The following is a 19,880-nucleotide window of genomic DNA, read 5'->3' as shown; positions in this document are numbered from 1 at the left end:
ACTCTACTATTACCTCCAAGCTAGGGGATTAACCCTGGTTCAATGAAGAGTGCAGGAGGACATGCCAGGAGCAGCACCAGACATACTGAAAAACAAGATGTCAACCTGGTGAAGCAAGAACACATGAATACCTGTGTGCCAAACAGTATAAGCAGCAAGTGTTAGACAGTGCTAAGCGATCACATGATCAACAGATCAGATCTAAGCTCTGCTGTCCTGCCACATCCAGTCATGAATGGTGGTGGACAATTAAACAACCCACTGGCGAAGGAGGCTCCACAAATAACTCCATCCTCAATAATGGAAGAGCCCGTCATACCTGTACAAAAGACAAGGCTGAAGCATTGGCAATAAGTTTCAGATGGCCAAAAGCTTGATCAAAGAGCTAGTTCAATGCAACAGCCAAAATCGTCCATCCTCATTCACTTCTGGGATTTTCCAATGCCACTCAGAGTGGATGGAATTTTGGCGAGCACATCAAATTCTCCATTCTCACTCACAACGGGTTCCGCCATGGGCAAGACGGGAGAATCCTGTCCAATAAATGAGGAAAGATAGGTAGAGCCAGAGAGGTTTAGGGAGGGATATCCAGATGCTCAATTCAGCTGTCAAAACAGCCACCAATGATGGGATAATTAAAATCGAGGGCAGGCTAGAGTTGAAGGAACAAAGTCAAAGGGGAATGGAACAAAGTCAGGAATTGAAGTCAAGGTGTAGATCAAACATGGTTTAATTGAATGACAGAGAAGACCTGAGAGGTTGAATGCTATACTTTTGTTCCTAATGCTCCTTTATCACCTCTACATGCAAATTAGCTCTCTTCAGGGATATGGGGACGTTGGAAATCTTGAACTTTACAATCATAGAATCCATACAGTGCATAAGGAGGCCATTCAGCCCATCGAGTCAACAACGACCCTCTGAAAGAACACCCCAACTAGGCCCATTGCCCGACCCCACAACCCAGCTAGCCTGCACATCTTGGGACACTAGGGAGCAGTTTAACTTGGCCAACCTACCTAACCTGCACATATTTGGATTGGGTGAGGAAACCAGAGCACTGCAGGAATCCACACAGACATAGGGAGAATGTGCAAGACATTCATACAGAGTCACCCAAGACTGGAATTGAATCTGAATCCCTGGTGCTGTGAGGCGGCAGTGCTAAACACTGTGCCACCTGTTGTGATGATAAATGTAACTACAAAGCACTTACTGCAAATTGATCTTCTCCAGTTATTCACAATGATGCCTTTTGCTGCACAAGCATGAGAATAAGCCTCCAATGCAGTGCACACACAGTCATTGATCCTCTCACAATTACAGGAGGCAACTTTACACATCTAAAACACACAACAAAACATGCATTGTTATAAAAGTCCAGAGTTTTAAGCATCCCCATTCTGCATATCATCATGACTTTATAAAATATATAGAAAAGCAATTATTCTTATTTAAAGTTCAGTTCCAGAAATTTCCATACCCTATCAATTCTATTGGAATCATTAGGAATTTCTCTCCACTAACCTACCGTTGTAGTGTTAAGGTGAGGGGTAGCTTGGTATGACTGGGAGCACAATTAGGCTTATGCATTCAAACAATGTGAAATGCTTATCCTTTACTTGTGTTCTAATAAAACCAATTGTGATTGGTGCTTCATTCAAAATTGACATGAAGGAGGGTAACATTCATGTCTCTGCTATTTGAAACCTGCCCGAGATTCAGGAACGCAAACAAAATGTTATTCCAATAATATATCATGAATATTAATTGTGTGCAATTAAACATAATTTGGATGTAGATTTAATTTATTGTGATGTGGACCGAGGTACAGTGAAAAGTATTGTTCTGCATACAGTCCAGACAGATCGTTCCATGCATTAAAAATATAGGCTATACGATAAATACACAATGTAAGTACATTGACACAAAGGGCGCGATTCTCCGATGCCACGCATGCGCAGGTTGGCCGGCGCCAACCCGCGCATGCGGGGTTGCCGTCTTCCCCTCTGCTGCCCCGCAAGACGTGGCGGCTTGATCTTGCGGGGCGGTGGAGGGGAAAGAGTGCGTCTCTTGGAGATGCCGGCCCAACGATTGGTGGGCACCGATCGCAGGGCAGTCCCCTCCTGAGCACGGCCATGGTGCTCGATCTCCTCTCCGCCCCCCACAGGCCTCAAACTTACCTTTCGCGCTATGTTCACGCCGGCAGCGACCAGGTGTGGTTGCCGCCGGCGTGAACAGGTCGGGAACGGCAGGCCGCTCGGCCCATCCGGGCTGGAGAATCGCGGGTCGCCGTGAAAAACGACGACCCGTGATTCTCCGGGCGGCGTGTCGAAAAACGCGACATGCCATTTTTGGGGGGGTGGGAGAATCGCGGGGGGTGCCAGGCTGGCGTGTCGTGCTTCACCCGGCCCTCCCGCGATTCTCCCACCCGGCATGGGGAGCAGAGAATCACGGCCAAAGTTTCTATGGATACTTTGATTTGTTAGTTTGCTTATGACATTTCTCATTTGCAAAAGTTCATACTCAAGTCTGTCTTACTTCATAATATCTGGTAAACTCCACTTCAGAATGGCACTTAGAGAAAGCTCCGGCGGGGTCCTTTAAGTACGCACAGTTTTCTTTGGCATAGTTTTCTGCAATACAAATGTAAGATATGATTGCAAAAAATACATAGTGATTGGATCTGTACTGAACTATTTTATTTTAGCCAGGGTGTCATTCAGGAAATTGTATTGGCATCTGCTTCCTGAGCGATAAGGAGAAAATCGCACTCATGATTGGTGTAGTGGTGAATGTTGATCTTGTGCACTGGATTTGTCAAGCAAGCATAGATTCAGAACCTAGCATAATAATCAGAATATGACCACAACTACCATGAACTTTGTTCATCGTAGAATGTCAGAATTCGACATTTTAGCTATTCAGCTTAGGGAGAATCCTGGATTAATTTACATTAAAATCTTTATTATATTCAGTACTCATCAAGATTAAACCCACACAACACATCTGGAATGCACATTGGGCCCAAGAGATAACACTAGATAAAATGACAAACAAAATGAGTTTCCCTTACATATTCTGTGTTTGAGACAATGGTGGTCCTTAGCTTTAAGTGAGGCTCATATATATGTCTGAATTGCTTTGAGCACAGCAAGGAGTGACTGCTAATGGGCACATGATTAGACAACTTTCATTGCCATTGCAACTAACCATGGACTTACACAGGGTTTGGATACGGCGAGAGGTTAAGTCTGGTTATGCTCGAACACTTTGGTTTCAGAAATTTTTTGATTTAAGAGTTACTTCAGCTACCCCCTTTCCCCCTAGGTCAGAACAAGTCAGTTCAGCAGATATTGATGGAAGTTAGGCCTGCATCAGGGGCTGGGGTTACTTCATTTGTAATGTTACAAAATGCAATAGGAAATAGATTGAATATCAATGGATTAGATTGATTATTCTGTTAAAAATAACCTTTTTTAAATGGTAATATTTGGGCCTCTTTTTGCTCGTCTTCGTCAATCCGCCTTCTAGAAATTACAGATACTTAGAAAAGTGAACAAGTCGAGATCTGTCTGCAAGGCTAGAAAATGCTTCTTCACAAAAAAATTCTTCCACAATCTAATAACCTGCAGGAGTTATGACAGCAAGTCTTAATACATTTCCTCTGTTATTATACCAGTTCATCGAGTGTAATCCTGTACACGAAGCCTGAAATAATGATCTTTGGGAAAGGTAGATACATATATTCCTAGAGCAACAAGCCCCTGATATAATCAGCCTTCAAAGAACATGGTTCAAGTGCACAAAGATTCATCCTTTGCAATAATATCAGCTGATGAAACGTGTCTGACATCGGTTTTGACTATTTATTATTCAGGAAAAAATATTTGCATTTTGTTCAATCTGTAGATCATGGAACGTCCATTATATGGAAAGTTAACCTCTGCCCTCCAACTAATATTTATTAAATGGAGACAACTTCCATTTAAAACAAATTTTTTTTCCAATTAAGAGGCAATTTAGCGTGGCTAGTCCACATCTTCATAGGCTACTTCACATCTTTCGCTTGTGGAAGTGAGACCCATGCAGACACGGGGAGAATGTGCAAACTCCACACGGACAGAGTCCTCGGTGGCGTGAGGCAGCAGTGCTAACCACTGCACCACCATGTCGCCCAAGACAACTTCCACTTTAACTCTAGTTATTTCAAAGCGACACTTACAAGGGGCGGGATTCTCCCTTTTGAGGACTGAGTCCCCACGCCCGCCGTAAAATGGGCTAGAATCACTCCGGACTTTTTCCTATAAAGTCCGAGGCAATGCTCCATTCTCCATGGGGCTAGCACAGCCTCAGTGTGCGTCCCGCAGCTCTGGCTGCCGGCAGGGCTTGCTGTCCAGGCCGTGCATGCACGCAGCTTCCGCAAGCGGTCCGCGCAGGCACGCGGCTTCCCACTTCGGCGCAGGCAATGCTGACATGGCGGCTGGAGACGGTGGGCCGTGCTGAGGAAGGTAGGTTCTCCTCCGATCGCGATGGCCCGCCGATCAGTGGCCCCCGATTGCGGGCCTGCCCACCGCTGCGAAACCCCCAGAGTCCGGTTTTCCCCCCCCATCCCCCCAGGACCGCCACCATGGCCACGAATCTGAGCATCCGCTGGGTGATATCAGATTAGAACCGCGACGACTGGACTCATCAGAATTCGGCCTATCAAGCACCGGAGAATCGTCGCTTGGGGCTTTTTCAGCGGCCCCCAGCCAGCACCATGTGGACCTCGCCACACGGCTGGTGGGCGATTCTCCGGTCCGCGACGAATCGCATCCAGGCATCGGAGCGGCGTGGTGGGATTCTCGCGCCGCCCCATTGAATCTCCAACCCGGCGTGGGCTCGGAGAATCCCAGCCATGTTTTTTCCACCTACTTGACACAGAGCAATAGTTTTAATTTTTCATCCAATTCTCTCTTAAACCGTATTCTTGCAATGTCCTTTATATGAGTATTATTTTCCTAAATAACATAATCTAATTTAGTTTTCCTCGTAAGGTATTCTAAAATTCGGAATCTTTAATTATCATTTGTTCGTCTGCGTCCTGGCTCATATTTTAATGATTGGAGCAAATGGTTTTATAGTCAATCCAAATCTCTGACTGTAAAGATTTACATGAAAACAACCAGATCAATTTTTGTTCTCTAATGATACAGATAGTGACTATTGTGAGTGTGGAGACGGAGAGGGGGTGGGATGGGATTAGGAGGTGATGAGGCTGGGGAGGATGAATGAAGTTGCTATTTGTGAGTACAGTGAACTTTGGCAAGAGGAAGAATGGTAGCCCTCATGAGGAAAGAGAAGCCATTTTGACCACCTTGAAGAAGATTCTATTCAAAATTACCATTTTCTGAACTAACGCAAGTAGGATTATTTATTGGCAGAGGGCATGCATCGTTTTCTCTCCAAGAGTTAGAAAAAGCAACATATGTGAGCTCCACAATTCCCTGTGCAGATAGAAAGTCATCGTCCGCATTGTTGTTGAAGGTGCCGCATAAACCTAGGGTAAAGAACAGAAGAGGTTATCAAAGGACAGCAGTTATGGTCTTCTGCAACCTGTTCTGATGGACAAATATAATCGAGCTGATCTCATTTATAATCCACAATTCTTTAAAGTGTTACACAATTATGTCTGTTTTCTCAAAACAGGGAATTGTAACCTAGCTGCAGGCTGAGAAATTGGTAGCATCAAGGCAATGCTATATTTTTATTCTCCAGTGAAGCCATTGGAGCATGCAATTGGACAGAATGTAAAACTAGCTTTTATCCAAACAAGATCATTTCCCATTAAGTGTGCTAAGTTAAATTGCCACTAAGCTTGTGATGTTAATTTAGTTCACAATTTATATAATCATTGCCGTCATGAAGAGATTGTGGGAATAATTCCAAGTCTTATTCAATATGGATCAAGGAGAAGTTTTACAAGAGCAATGTATTATTAATTTTGAAGCTATTCTTTCTGTAAACATGAATGTTAAAATGTATTTAACTCAGAATTCCAATGGAAAGTACCACAGATGAAAGAAAAAAACATATTTTCTTTTTCTGGGGTGATCCAATAGACAACAACCATATTTATGACGTCATCTGTGCACAAAGACAATGGGTTGCATTCTCCGATTGCCGACTCCAAAGTCGCAATCGGTGATTGGCCGCAAAATCCGTTTTGATGCGTGGCTGCTAGCCCCATCGGGACATTGGTGCAGGGGTGGCGCTGACGTTTTGGTCATAAGACTAGAAGCATGCTCCAGACATAGCCTCAAAATCGGAGAATCCAGCTCTGCGATCTAACCAAAACAAAAAAATCCTTTCTGAGCAGTATCACAGGGGTTGTTCCTTCTACTTGTGGTGATGGGAATGACCCTAGTATCTAACTGCACTCTGGGGGTTTTCGGGCCTCAACAGGGAAAGCTCTGTCCATGCCGCACTCAGTCATATTTCCTGCACTGAGGAGCGGAATGGTGCCCCGGTCTCTCAACCCCCCGACGCTGCCCTCGACCCACACCCATACCCCAAGCTACCTGTTTGGAGGGTCCTCGAGCCTACACCCAACTTCACATGGGCAGTGCACCCCTGGGCCTGAACAAATGGGTCAAATGCCACCTTGGCACCCTGGCAGTTCCCAGGATGGCACCCACATGGCATTGTCAGGGTGCCCAGGTGGCACTGCCAGGGTGGCAGGCTGACAGTGCCAAGGTGCCTGGGTGGCATCAGCAGTGCCTACTTGCCCTGATACCAACCACCAAGATGATCGCCTCGAGACCACCCCCCCCCCCCCCCAACCCCCCCGCCTGGTCCTTGTTTGTGGCATCCAGTGCTAAACGCCGCCCGGCTGGGGCCTCCTCGACGAGGTCGGCACATCCCGGGCACTAGTGCAATCTTACGTTGTCAGTGTTTATGAGCTTTTAAGGTCACTTAACTCTGCAAATCACGCGAGATCTAGTCAGATTGCATGAGGCTTAACCATTGGGAATCCTGGAATAGCCCTCACCCGGGATCTACTGACCACATCCCGTTCCGTTTCCGATAGGACATGACCGGTAAATCGCGCCCAATATCCAAAATCTTTGGGTCTCACCCGCTGTGGGATAGTAAATATGACAGAAAAGCCTAATGGCCATTGTCCTCAGGTGGGAATTTCCATTCCTGGGGTGGGCAGAACTGGAAAATCCCACCCAATTAAATAAACTAATACATGTGGCAAATGAGCAAAGTTGATGAACTCTGTAACTGAAGGATAGCTTTGCTGCAATATTTCTTGAAACTATAAATGGCAAAAAAAAAAGGACTGGGTACCATCAAAGTTGAATTATTTAGAAAAATAAATGCAAGTTTAACGGATGGATGGAGCAGTCGATGAAATAATTGTTATTTTCGCAGAAGCAAACTGAGCGTTGTACCTTTTGTACTTCCTCGGGCACTTTTGGGCAGTGAGATGTAAAGCTGCATGATGGGAGATATTTGTATTTGCATTTTCAGGCCAGATCCTGTTGATACTTGAAGGAATATCGAAGACTGTTGAAATATTAGTAGATCACCTGTAAAAAGCAATAAAGGCAAGTTAACTTCATTTTAATCATTGTTTGTTTGATTGTTTGAAAGGTCGATAAATTGAAAGCTACTTTACCATTTACGACAGGAAGTCCCATTATATTTCCATTATAGTCCACAGTACCATCGTTATTGAATAGGTAGGTGTCCTAGAATGGAAAACATCCAAGTTATAATTTAAAGAAATGAAAACACAAAGTGAATGAATGAATAATAATAAAAGGTCGTACCTGATACTTTGTGTACGTAACTCGCTGCAGACATGTCTGCTTGTACGCTGCTTGACATAGATGCATTTCAATTTTGACTGACCAGTCTTTGGTCTGTGAAAAATTTAAAATGCCAAAACTCAGAAGTGTTTTTTTAAAAGGGTAAGGACATAACACAAAAAAAAGAAAAGCAAAATAACAACAATTAAAATCAGTTAATCAAAAAAGAAAAGGCCACGTACTGTAATAGCATAGTATGAGCAATCGCCAATCAGATTATAGTAATTGCCATCAAATGATGTGATATGAGTTCCTTCTTCAATCATGCATATTTCAGGACAGTTAAGATCGGAGCACTCCCACATTCCACTTTTGCAGATGCTGAGAGCATAAATAAATCGTTTATAGCAAAGTAATTCTGTTGAAAGGTTTTTACATTAATTTATTGACTTGCCGCAGCTGAACTAGCAATCGTTACCATGACTGGCAGAAAGTGGTTCTCATTTGCCCAGAGTTGTAGACTGCTCCACCGTATTCACAAGGACATTCCACTTGGCGGATGCATCTGTCCTTGCCTCTGATATTGTCAAGGACAGTTCCTGAGGAAGAACAAAATAAATAGCTTAGTACATTTGCTCATAGCAAAACGAAAGCACGTGTCCTTTATGTGAAGACATCCAACCGATTTGCCTTTCCTTTTGCCAGTGTTTCATTGAAGAACTCCTCAATGGAAGTAGGCCTCCTCAGGCGGACATGATGTGGAATCGACAATGAATCCGTAACAATGTTTTTAAAATACGACCATACTGTGGGACTGCACACTCCCACAGACTATTCACATTTACAAAAATACTTCAATCAAAAAGAAAAATACTGCGGATGCTGCAACCTGTAGTAGAGACAGGTAGAACTGGAAATATTCAGCCGGCCTGGCATTACTTTGGAGAGAGAAACAGTTGCGGGGTGGGATGTTCCGTTTCCCACTGCGGCGTGATTCACAGTGGTAGAGGCGGCCTGCCGTTGGCCGATGGCAGGATCATCTGGTCCCGCCACTGTCAATGGGGTTTCCCATTGTTTTTACCCCCTCCCCTGCCACTGGGATCCTGCAGCGGGGGTTCACTGTGGTACTGGAAGGTCCCGTCAGCGGGAATGGTCAGAAAACTCCGACCAGCATTTTGAGTCAAATATGGCTCTCCTTCAGGATGGTAGAAATTCGATGGGTTTTATGCCATTCGAAAGGGTGGTGGTGATGAAGGCCAAAAGGGAACTGAGAAGTTGGAGCTGGGAAATTTCCCAGCCCGGAATGCCCGTCTTGGGGGAAGAAATGGCTGTGACAGCTCCCTGAGGGATGGGGGGATGTGCGAGTGCCTCTGATGCGGGTTGCTTGCCATGTTACTTCACCACCTGTCACTCATGCTCACAACTTCTTCTTTTGTCAATAATGATTTTTTTTTAAAAATTTAGAGTATCCAATTATTTTTTTTTGCAATTATAGGGCAATTTAGTGCGGCCAATCCACCTAACCTATACATCTTTGGGTTGTGGGGGTGAAACCCCGCAGACATGGGGAGAATGTGCAAACACCACACGGACAGTGACCCTGGGCCAGATCCTCAGCTCCATAGGCTGCAGTGCTAACCACTGTGCCACGTGCCGCCCTTCATGCTCACATTTCTGACCTCAGCCAGCTGCAAGGTTCGAGCAAAGCTCAACGTAAGCTCGAGGAACAGCAACCCATCTCCCATGTGGGCACTTCGGTATTCAACATTGAGTTCAGCAATTTCATGAACTCTGTTCTCCATTTGGATTCATTTTCCCCCCCATGTGCCAACTTGTTTTACTTTCAGACAAAGCTGTTCATTATGATATGTAACATTTAAACAGAAAATGCTGGAAAAACATAGCAGCTCTGGCGGCATATGTGGCGAGAAACAAAGTTTTTTTTTTATAAATGTTTTTATTCAGTTTTCATATTTTATATTGAACAAATTACAAATTGTTAGGAGAGAAAAAAAAAAACACGCAAAAATTAACATACATATTTACAGGTAAGCATCTTCGTAGTAGTAACTGCGCCCCCCCCCCCCCCCCCCCCCCTCAACGTGTTTATTTAGTTTGGTTTTGGGCCTTAGCTAGCCATCGAACCCCCGTACCGAACCTGTAGCCCCCCCCCCCCCCCTCCCGCTACCTTCCCCCGACTATTCTTCCTCTTGTACATTGGCCACAAATAGGTCCCGGAACAGTTGCATGAATGGCTCCCACGTTCTGTGGAAGCCGTCGTCCGACCCTCGGATGGCAAATTTGATTTTCTCCATTTGGAGAGATTCCAAGAGGTCGGACAGCCAGTCCGCAGCTCTGGGCGGTGCTGCTGACCGCCAGCCAAACAGGATTCTACGGCGGGCGATCAGGGAGGCAAAGGCAAGGGCGTCCGCCCTCCTCCCCAGGAATAGATCTGGCTGGTCTGAAACCCCGAAGACCGCCACTATCGGGCATGGCTCCACCCTCACTCCCACCACTTTGGACATAGCCTCGAAGAAGGCTGTCCAGTACTCCACAAGTCTGGGGCAAGACCAGAACATGTGGGCGTGGTTGGCCGGGCCTCTCTGGCACCGCTCACATTTGTCCTCCACCTCCGGGAAGAACCTACTCATACGGTTTCTCGTTAAGTGGGCTCTATGTACCACTTTTAGTTGCGTCAGGCTGAGCCTTGCGCACGTGGAGGTGGAGTTGACCCTATGCAGTGCTTCGCTCCAGAGTCCCCACCCTATCTCCATCCCCAGGTCGTCCTCCCATTTCCTTCTTGTTGCGTCCAGTACGGTGTCGTCCCTATCCTACCAGTCGGTCATACATGTCACTACAGTTCCCTTTCTGTAGGATACTTGCGTCCAGTAGGTCTTCCAGTAGTGTCCGTCGTGGCGGTTGTGGGTATGTCCTTGTCTCCTTTCGTAGGAAGTTTTTGAGCTGCAGGTACCGTAGCTCGTTCCCCCCAGCTAGCTGAAATTTCTCTGTCAGTTCGTCCAGTGTTGCGATCCTGTCGTCCGTGTATAGGTCCTTGACTGTCAGTGTCCCCCCGTCCTGCCTCCACCTTTTGAAGGTGGCGTCAGTCAGTGCTGGTGTGAATCTATGGTTGTTGCAGATGGGAGCCCTGTTCGACATTTTGGTCAGGCCAAGTTGCTGCCGCAGTTGGTTCCAGGATTGGAGGGTGGCTGTCACCACTGGGCTGCTGGAGTGTTTTTTGGGTGGGGATGGGAGTGCTGCCGTGGCGAGGGCCCGGAGGGAGGTTCCCATGCAGGAGGCCTCCTCCGCACGCACCCACTCAGCTTCTGGCTCCTGGATCCATCCCCTTACTCGCTCGGCTGTTGCTGCCCAGTGGTAGAATTGTAGATTCGGGAGGGCTAGCCCTCCCCTGGTTTTTGTTTTTTGTAAGACCTTCTTTGGGATCCTAGCATTTTTGCCCCCCCATACGAACGCCATGATGAGTTTGTCCAGCGCTTTGAAAAAGGCCTTGGGGATGTAGATCGGAATGGATCTAAACAGGAAGAGGAACCTGGGCAGTACGTTCATTTTGATCGTCTGAACTCTCCCCGCGAGGGAGAGCGGGAGTGTGTTCCATCTTTGCAGGTCCTTTTTAACTTCCTCCGTCAGGCTGGTGAGGTTCCATTTGTGGATCCCTTTCCAGTCATGGGCTATTTGGATCCCCAGGTAGCGGAATTTATGTCGGGCTTGTTTGAACGGCAGCCCCTTTAGTGCTGCCCCCTCCCCCCCTTGCGGGTGTACTGGGAAGATCTCACTTTTGCTCATGTTGAGTTTGTAGCCCGAGAAGGCTCCAAACTCTTTCAGGAGCGCGATGATTCCGTCCATGCTGCTTTGTGGGTCCGAGATATAGAGGAGCAGATCATCCGCATAGAGTGAGACTCTGTGCTCTCTACCTCCCCTTCGGATCCCCCTCCAATTTTTTGCTGCCCTGAGCGCGATTGCTAGCGGTTCAATTGCTAGTGCGAACAGCAGCGGGGACAGTGGGCATCCTTGTCTGGTGCCCCTGTGCAGCTGGAAGTATTGGGAGTTGGTATTGTTGGTCCGTACACTCGCCATGGGAGCGTTGTACAGGAGCTTTACCCAAGCGGTGAACCCTGTTCCAAGCCCGAACCGCTCCAGTACCTCTATGAGGTATTTCCACTCGACTCTGTCGAAGGCCTTTTCTGCGTCCAGGGAGACGATCACCTCTTGTGTTCTCTCCCGGAGGGGGTCATTATCATGTTCAGCAGGCGCCTGATGTTCGCGGTAAGCTGTCTACCTTTGACAAAGCCCGTCTGGTCCTCTGTGACCACCTCAGGTACACAGTCTTCTAGCCTCTTGGCAAGGATTTTGGCCAGTATTTTGGCGTCTGCATTCAGCAGAGATATGGGGCGAGAAACAAAGTTAACCATTTTGGATCGAAATGATCCTTCCACAGATGCTGCCATACTGGCTGAGCTCTTTCAACATTATTTGTGTTTATTTCAGATTTCCAGCGTCCACGGTATTTAGCTTTTACTCAATAACTGACCATTATTCTGGCTTTTACACACGCTCTGGACAAATGTGTTGTCTCTATAATCATTACTGATCCCTTTGCCTGTTGCTCCATGGGATCTTTATCATTTAATCTCTCGTCCCTCTACATGATCCAAAGATTTTCGCTTTATTCTTCCTCCTCTCCATAGTATATCCATAGTATATAGCATATCACAATGCTACCTTCCATCAGTTCTGAAGGAGAGTCATGTCGGCTAACTCTGTTTCTCTCCCTGGAAATCCTGACACACCTGTTGAATATTTCCAGCCCTTTCTCTTTTTCTTCCAAAAATCCTGACCTGGATTCTCTGCCATAGGGATTCTCCGTTGCGCTGGCAGCGCGCCCACGGGTTTCCCAGGCAGTGTGGGGTGGCCACAATGGGAAATCCCATTGGCAGGTGGCGGGAATGGAGAATCCCGTTGGCGGTGAGGGCCCGCTGCTGAGGAACACGCGGCTGGCGGACTGGAGAATCCAGACCACATTTTTCCATTTCCACAGAATTTAATGAAGCTTCAACGATACTGCGCATAATTTGGCCCCTGATTACATTGAGCTCTGAAGTGACGCAAGAAGGCGTTGTTCCTAAAGTGAAAACACATTGGCTGAGATCTTACGGCTGTTCACACTAACAGAATTTTCTGGTCCCACCTTTAGCGCACCCCCTACCCCGGGCTGCCTGGCGGCGTGGGGAGATTCCATGGGAAATCCCATTGACAGCAGTGAGATCAGAAGATCCCACCGCGGACCAAGGGGGGGCCACCTCTGAGAAACTCGCCGGCTGGGGGAGGCCAAAGAATATCACTAATTGCTTCATCTCTGAAACAACACAAATTGCCTCAAAATGGTCTGCTGTAAACTTGATCCAGTCCTTTCAAAGTTTCTGTTAAAGGAAGTCTCTTTGCTGCACCTGATCTGAGAACCACCATGTTAAACCATGAATGTGTGTTTGCTTAAACAAAAAAGAGAAAAAAGAGATTCAGCCTTTTTCCTATTTGTTGAGCCCCCTCTTTCATTCCAAGCCAAATAGTTAAGAAGGATTTTCAGTTTCCGGAAGTGCACGGTATACCATTGAATAAAATTCAGTAAATATATTCCAAGCAAAAGTTGAACTGTCAATAATGATCAAGCTAACTACCTTCAGGACAACTGCAAGTATTCACACATTGGTCGCACTGTTGCTGAGGATTTGAGTCAGTACAGGTTGGCATACAGACAGGGCCACATTCCATGAATATCTGATTCGCAGGACAAATGGGTGATCCTGAAAAGGAAAAGTTGTTGATTTTATCATTTGACTTACACGTTGCAATTGAACAGCTAACACAAGCTGCAAAAATTCTTGCTTGTCGGTTTATTCGGGCAATACGGTGTAAACAATTGCGGTGCTTCTATGAATGTTAAAAAGAATTTGGTTCAAGTTCCAACTGTCCCTGCATGGACAACCTACCACAGCCTGCAGATTGCCTCCATGTCTTCCACAATGAAGATTTGGAATGCACGCATTGATGTGACATTGATGCAAAAGTGACACAACTACTTTGATTGGCTTCTCTTTTAGCGCAAACATCCTTCCGACACATCTCCAAGTATTTATCTTTAATAGCTGTACTGGTGCACGACTGGAAAATGTTTGATAATTCTGAGCAGACCTGGGTATGAAAAATAGAACAAGAGTCAGAAATGAGTAGAATCCCAAATCAGTATTTGGGGGTCGCAGCAAATGAAATGAGACCAGAGGTTACTGATTTTGCTGAAACCCATCTTTTACTGCAAGAATAGATTGAAGCAACAAATTAGCAATGTTTTTCTGTTGGAAAGACAATTGATTAGCAATAAGACATCATAGAATTTGAGTACTGCAAAAAGTTGCATATTTACACAAATGATCCTCAGCATGTGCTAAGTATTTGCATCAGTTGATTGGAGTTTGGTACAGATGGATAGGAGTGCAGTGAAGCAGCGAAGTGCTTTCTGCTGTGAATAAGAAAAAAACAAATCTACTTAGTTCCTTTTGGTGTGATAGGCGGGGTCGATCATGGCAAGAGTGTTTACAAACATTGTGGTTAGAAACAAAGCAGGCAAATAGAGATGCAGTCAAGCATGAAGGGAAAGATAGATAAACATTCCTCCAAGCCCCTGCTTCTGGAATAATAAAACTGTGAATCTCTAGCTAGTGAAATGTATTGCTGTGTGAAATTGAATGGGAATTTTGCATTTCAATGTCTGTCAGGAGATTTAGAGCCCTTTCAAGTGTACTTGGCATTCAAGGAAGTCTGTGACACTTTAACAGCTGCTGTTTTAAACACTTTTACCTGAGGCAACAGATGTTAGGAAAGGGTAAGTGAAAATGCTATGATTTTTAACTCTACTGCCTGGACTGCTATTCAGCTTTCAGACAGGGGTCTCTAAAGGGGGGTCTCTGATGGGGCTCACTAATGTGGGGTTCTGGTGGAGTGTCTGATGGGGTTCTGATGGGGCATCTGATGGGGTGTCTGATAGGGGATTCTGATGGGGTCTCTGATGAGGGTCTTTGATGAGATGACTGATAGGGCGTCTAATGTGGGTGACTGATGAGGGGGGAGTTGGGTTACCCTCATGCATACATGCTATGGGAGCAGGCTCATTGTTCCCATGGTGGCAGGCTCATTGTTCCCATGGTGGCGTGGAGAATAACCCTTCCCCTTGTTAGCAGGGGGGCAGATTAGCATTATGGGGGGGGGGGGGGGGGGGGGGAGGGAGGCCCACCACCAGACCTTGGGATAGTGGCCAGATACCTGGTTTCCGATGAGCTCTCCCCAATTCATATATTTTCATGGTCAAGGAGAGAGACTAGTGGCTGGGAGCCACTCTCAGTGCAGCGGAGATCAATCCCGATTCCCCACTGGCAGGAGCACATAGGGTGGGATTCTCTGACCCCGGGCCGGGTCGGAGAATCACCGGGCCGGGCGTCATTCATGCAATGCCCCCTGAAGCCGGTCTGCCAATCGGTGCCATTGGCACTGGCGCGGTCGGCGCACCGCCAGTCGGGTGCCCCCCCGGCGATTCTGCGCGCAGGATGGGCCGAATGGCCACCGGGAAAGGCCGAGTCCCATCGGTGCCGTTCACATATGGTCTTATCCGGCGGGACCTCGGCGTTCATCCTGCGGGGAGGGGCTTGGTGGGTGGGGGGGGCCTCCACCGTGGCCTGGCCTGCGATCGGGGCCTACCAATTGGCAGGCCGGCTTCTCCCGGTGGGGGCCTCTTTTACTCCGTGCCGGGCCCCTGTAGCTCTACGCCATGTTGCGTCGGGGCCGGCATGGAGAAGGAACCTAGCATGCATGTGCGAGTTTGCGCCAGTCGCAGCACACATGCGCAAATCTGCGGCGATTGCAGCATGCATGCATGGACCCGCAGCACCCGTTTGCACCGGTATTGGCAGCTGGAGCTGCGTGAGTCGCTCCAGTACCATGATGGCCTCCTGTAGGGCTCAGGATCGCAGCTCTGGGGGGCCTGTCGATGCCGTCGTAAAATGCGACGGTGTCAACACTTTGCCTCAGGATCACAGAATCCCACCCATAGTTTCCAGAACAAAGAATTCAGGCCAACATTGTCGTTACTGTACACAAATGTTGGTATTTTATAATTGAACAGAAATTAATACAGGTGGTATTGGTGACCCTGCTGCTGGTCCTCCGATCCCCTTGGGGGAATAGGGGCCGGGATTCTCCCTTCCGGCGTCTATGTCCCCACGCCAGCGGGAAAACCAGCGCCAACGCCTCCGTCGTCAACGGGCCCCCAAGGTGAGAAATTCTCACCTGTCTCAGGTGCTAGGTGGACGCCGGAGGGGTTGGCGCCGCTCCAGCTGGCACCGAAGGGACTGCGCATGCACGGAATGGTCATCGTAATCTCACGCATGCGTGGAACCGCCTGCGTGATTCCGCGCATGCGGAGACCGGCCGTCGTATTTTGCCGCATGTGCACGGGGTTCTCTTCTCTGTGCCGGCCATGGAAGAGCCCTACAGGGGCCGTAGAATCGGCGGGGGGTCCGCTGCCAACGACCCTCGATCAGCGTGGCGTGAGTCCCGCCCCCGCCCGAAAAAAGCCGTCGGAGAATATGGCAGCCGGCGTCATGGCGGCAGGGCGGGATTCGCTCCGCCCCCCGGGGATTCTCCAACCCGATTGAAAAGCCTGGCTAGGTCGGCATCCCCAAAGCTTGGAGCTTTGTCATGCTTGTGTTTTGACTGGGAATGAGTGGTGACAGAGCGTTTAAAAGCAGCTCCCCTCTTGTTAGAAGGGATACATTCAGGCACGAGTGGCGAATCAGATAGTAAGACAACCAGTAATGACGAGAAGTTCATGGGGGCTCATTCCTGGCACTAAGTGCCATTAGATACAGACCGCAATCTCGCCAACGCAACCGCAAGAAGCACACTGCCAACTGTGTCCAAAGAGACACTTAGACATGTTTCAATTAAATCTGAAGCATCTATGTATCTGAAGTAACTTGCCAACTAACCAAGGTTTAACCTCAGTCTCATTCTCAGTCCATTCACACTTGTATATTATTTTAAACATGCATTATGGCTGAAGAACTCCTGAAGCACTCTCTGGCACTGTACGACTTACATTTGCTGGCGAACAATTTGTTTCTTCAGGGAATTTGGTGGCGCAGGAAGCACGCCAAGAATCCACCTTGTATTGTCGGGTATACGTCAAATCTACAAAGTCCAAATAGAAAGCAAATTTATTTATTTTCAGTTCAATAACTTTTTTTTTAGGAACCTTGAAATATGATAGTGCTGGACAGGATCTTAAATATGACTACGATTTATTTCATAGTGTTAAACAATTTTATAGTGTGACATTTAGTTATTTTTTTACCATAGGTTGTTGAGACACTTGCATCAAAAGTTCCACAAAGGCCACATAGTTTCTTTCGGTATTGAGCATCAACTGTTATCTGAAGATGGGAGAGAGACATTTAAACATAAAAATAACAGGTAGAAACCTTCACAAGGTTGGAAAAATCTGTATCCATTATGTCAAACAGGTATACTATTAGAAAATGTAAGGCTTTCTTTCCAAGAGGTGAATCATAAATCAATAGAAACGTGTCTCTCATTATTGTGTGTCAGTGGCATTTAATATAGAGAAGAATTTCAGTCAACTTGAAAAGCTTCTAAATCATTCCATTGACTACAATGAATGATATATTTTTCAGCGTTCTTACCTGGAGTGCATCTTGATAGTTCCAAATCAGAATTATAGTATGCTTCCTGTTTGAAAAGCGCACATCTACACCATGTTTCTGTATAACAATCACCTTGTCATCATAGGGCAATGAAACTCTATTAAAAGAATAATTAATGAAAATATATTGAAACTCCACATAATGACATGCACACAGATTTGACCATGTTAGTAGTGTATACAATAATATTGTATTTAACAATGTTCAGATCTATGAAATCTCTCCATTTATACAAAGGAAGTAAAAATATCAAATTGTGAATGTTCCTCATTGAATAGTTTCAGTTAAATTCCCCAAAGAAATTCCAACGCTGGGCTGCTGTAAGTGAACTAGGAGCTGACACCAAAAGAACTGGTCTAAAAATAAATGGAGACACATGAATTCCTGGCACTGTTAAAAACTTGGGGGAGTTGGGAGTGGGTGTGCTGGAATGTGGGAGGAGCATTGAGTTCTGCCAGGGTTGCCCCTATTAGGTGCCTGACAGAGATTAGACATTCCTCCAAAGAAGGCTGGTGCAATTACTAATGAAGTTTGTGAATAAACTTAACTTACACCGTGCCTTTAACTTGAATTGTTCCATTTGCTACAACGATCATCACACCTTCGATTTTCATGAAAATGTGTTGCAAATTGCCATTTGAGCCTCGGAGAATTTCCACATTAAAATCTTCTGTGTCACCTTGGCATTGTCGACTCAGAATGTATTTGCAGGTTGAAGTAAAGTAGTAAAATTCATCGGTATATGTCCTGATTGCTCCATGTCCCCACGTGCTACAAGTGCCTAAAGGAATGTAAAGAAAGCAGTCCCTTCCATTATAAGAACATAATTATTTTGACAGGTCTGTGTTGCCTTACAATTAAAGAGGTGAAGTAATTGAATATATCTTGGAATGAAACAAAAATATACTTACGAGATCCTTCATCTGATGGTGTTAAAGTAGCCCTTGCAACCCTAAAGTTTTGTGTGACAGCAGACCCATCCAATTCTAGGAGAAAATATGTTCAAGTTGGACTTAGTTTGTACAGAGGAAGTTGAAAGCTTTTTGCCATCAAAAGAATGTTCCTTAAACCACAATTCACACCTGACTTTTGCACTTTCTCTAAATAAATAGATTTATTAGAATCTTATATTTTAACCATAAGCAGAACCATTAGGGTAAGGATTCACAAGGTGGAATTTCTCTGCAGAGCATAATTTTTCACATTTGATTTAATTTAATACAGTTGCCAATGGTACACTAATTGATTTTAAACCTTGGTCAAAATGAAAGGTTTGGGGCAGCACGGTGGCGCAGTGGTAGCACTGCAGCCTCACGGCGCCGAGGTCCCAGGTTCGATCCCGGCTCTGGGTCACTGTCCATGTGGAGTTTCCACATTCTCCCCGTGCTTCCGTGGAATTCGCCCCCACAACCCAAGATGTGCAGGCTAGATGGATTGGCCACGCTAAATTGCACCATAATTGGAAAAAATGAATTGGGTACTATAAATCTTTTAAAAATGAAAGGTTTGCCCTGAAGCTGATAGGAAATGGGTCAGCTATCCAGAATCTACGGTCAGCGATGAAGCAACTGAGGAGCTACCTCATATCTGACCATGAACGAAGCTGCCCACAAATATCCAGCAGGACTTTTCCTCTTTCAGACAGTAGTTTAAGTCTGGCGGCAGGTCAAAACGATGCCCTGTGAAACAGCAGGTAAGCAGTCAGTCACACTGGCGTTATCACATACAGAGCAGACCAAGAAGTTAAAAGCACTTAAAAATCTTTCATTTTTAATTTAATTTCTCAACTCGAAAATGTTTAATTGGATGAGGATAGAAGTTAAACGAAAGATGAACATGCAAGAAATAAGATCCTTAAAAATGTGAAATCTTTTTATCACTATTGTGAAATTCGATAAATATTAGTGTCCCAGAGCAGTGAATGTGTTTGGTAATAATTATGAAGTTGGTACCATCAAAAACACAGATACATCTCATTGCAAAATGGTTGGATTTCTTTTGTAGGGATACAAGTGCAAGAACTCATCTATTCCATTGATTCCTGTTAATTGCAGTCACAAGGTGCCTCAGCAAGACGCCCTGTTGAGGTGGGTAAAATCACTGACAATAACTTTTGTATTATCCCATCATTCTGCACATTTTGCCAACTCCTGAAGCTGAGTGGCTCCTCAAACAGCAAATGCTGACGGTTTCCTCATGATCATCGCCACAAAATCAGGGCACCGATCTCTCTCAGCTACCCATTTCCTTGCTCTGTGTGAAGAATAACGTTTGTATTGGTTGTTTGTACCGT

The 19,880-nt window shown here is 46.0% G+C and overlaps 1 protein-coding gene across 1 annotated transcript in view; it reads right to left on the bottom strand.

The window, feature by feature from the left end:
- LOC119973789 (mucin-2-like) overlaps positions 1–19,880 on the bottom strand; it is a 160,677-nt gene that overhangs the window by 125,763 nt on the left and 15,034 nt on the right. Inside the window, exons 3-17 of the mRNA XM_038812213.1 lie at positions 18,499–18,573; positions 18,140–18,368; positions 17,567–17,684; positions 17,218–17,296; positions 16,963–17,054; positions 13,805–14,006; positions 13,493–13,618; positions 8,281–8,401; positions 8,045–8,183; positions 7,824–7,916; positions 7,670–7,742; positions 7,443–7,580; positions 5,387–5,542; positions 2,542–2,636; positions 1,217–1,343 (exon numbers count right to left, since the gene is read on the bottom strand). Of these exons, the coding sequence (XP_038668141.1) occupies positions 1,217–1,343; positions 2,542–2,636; positions 5,387–5,542; positions 7,443–7,580; positions 7,670–7,742; positions 7,824–7,916; positions 8,045–8,183; positions 8,281–8,401; positions 13,493–13,618; positions 13,805–14,006; positions 16,963–17,054; positions 17,218–17,296; positions 17,567–17,684; positions 18,140–18,368; positions 18,499–18,573 (1,863 nt within the window). The remainder of the gene's footprint in view (positions 1–1,216; positions 1,344–2,541; positions 2,637–5,386; positions 5,543–7,442; positions 7,581–7,669; positions 7,743–7,823; positions 7,917–8,044; positions 8,184–8,280; positions 8,402–13,492; positions 13,619–13,804; positions 14,007–16,962; positions 17,055–17,217; positions 17,297–17,566; positions 17,685–18,139; positions 18,369–18,498; positions 18,574–19,880) is intronic.

Source organism: Scyliorhinus canicula, chromosome 11 (genome assembly GCF_902713615.1).
Source record: "Scyliorhinus canicula chromosome 11, sScyCan1.1, whole genome shotgun sequence".
Lineage (NCBI taxonomy): Eukaryota > Metazoa > Chordata > Chondrichthyes > Carcharhiniformes > Scyliorhinidae > Scyliorhinus > Scyliorhinus canicula.
This window is presented reverse-complemented; position numbering and strand designations above follow the sequence as displayed.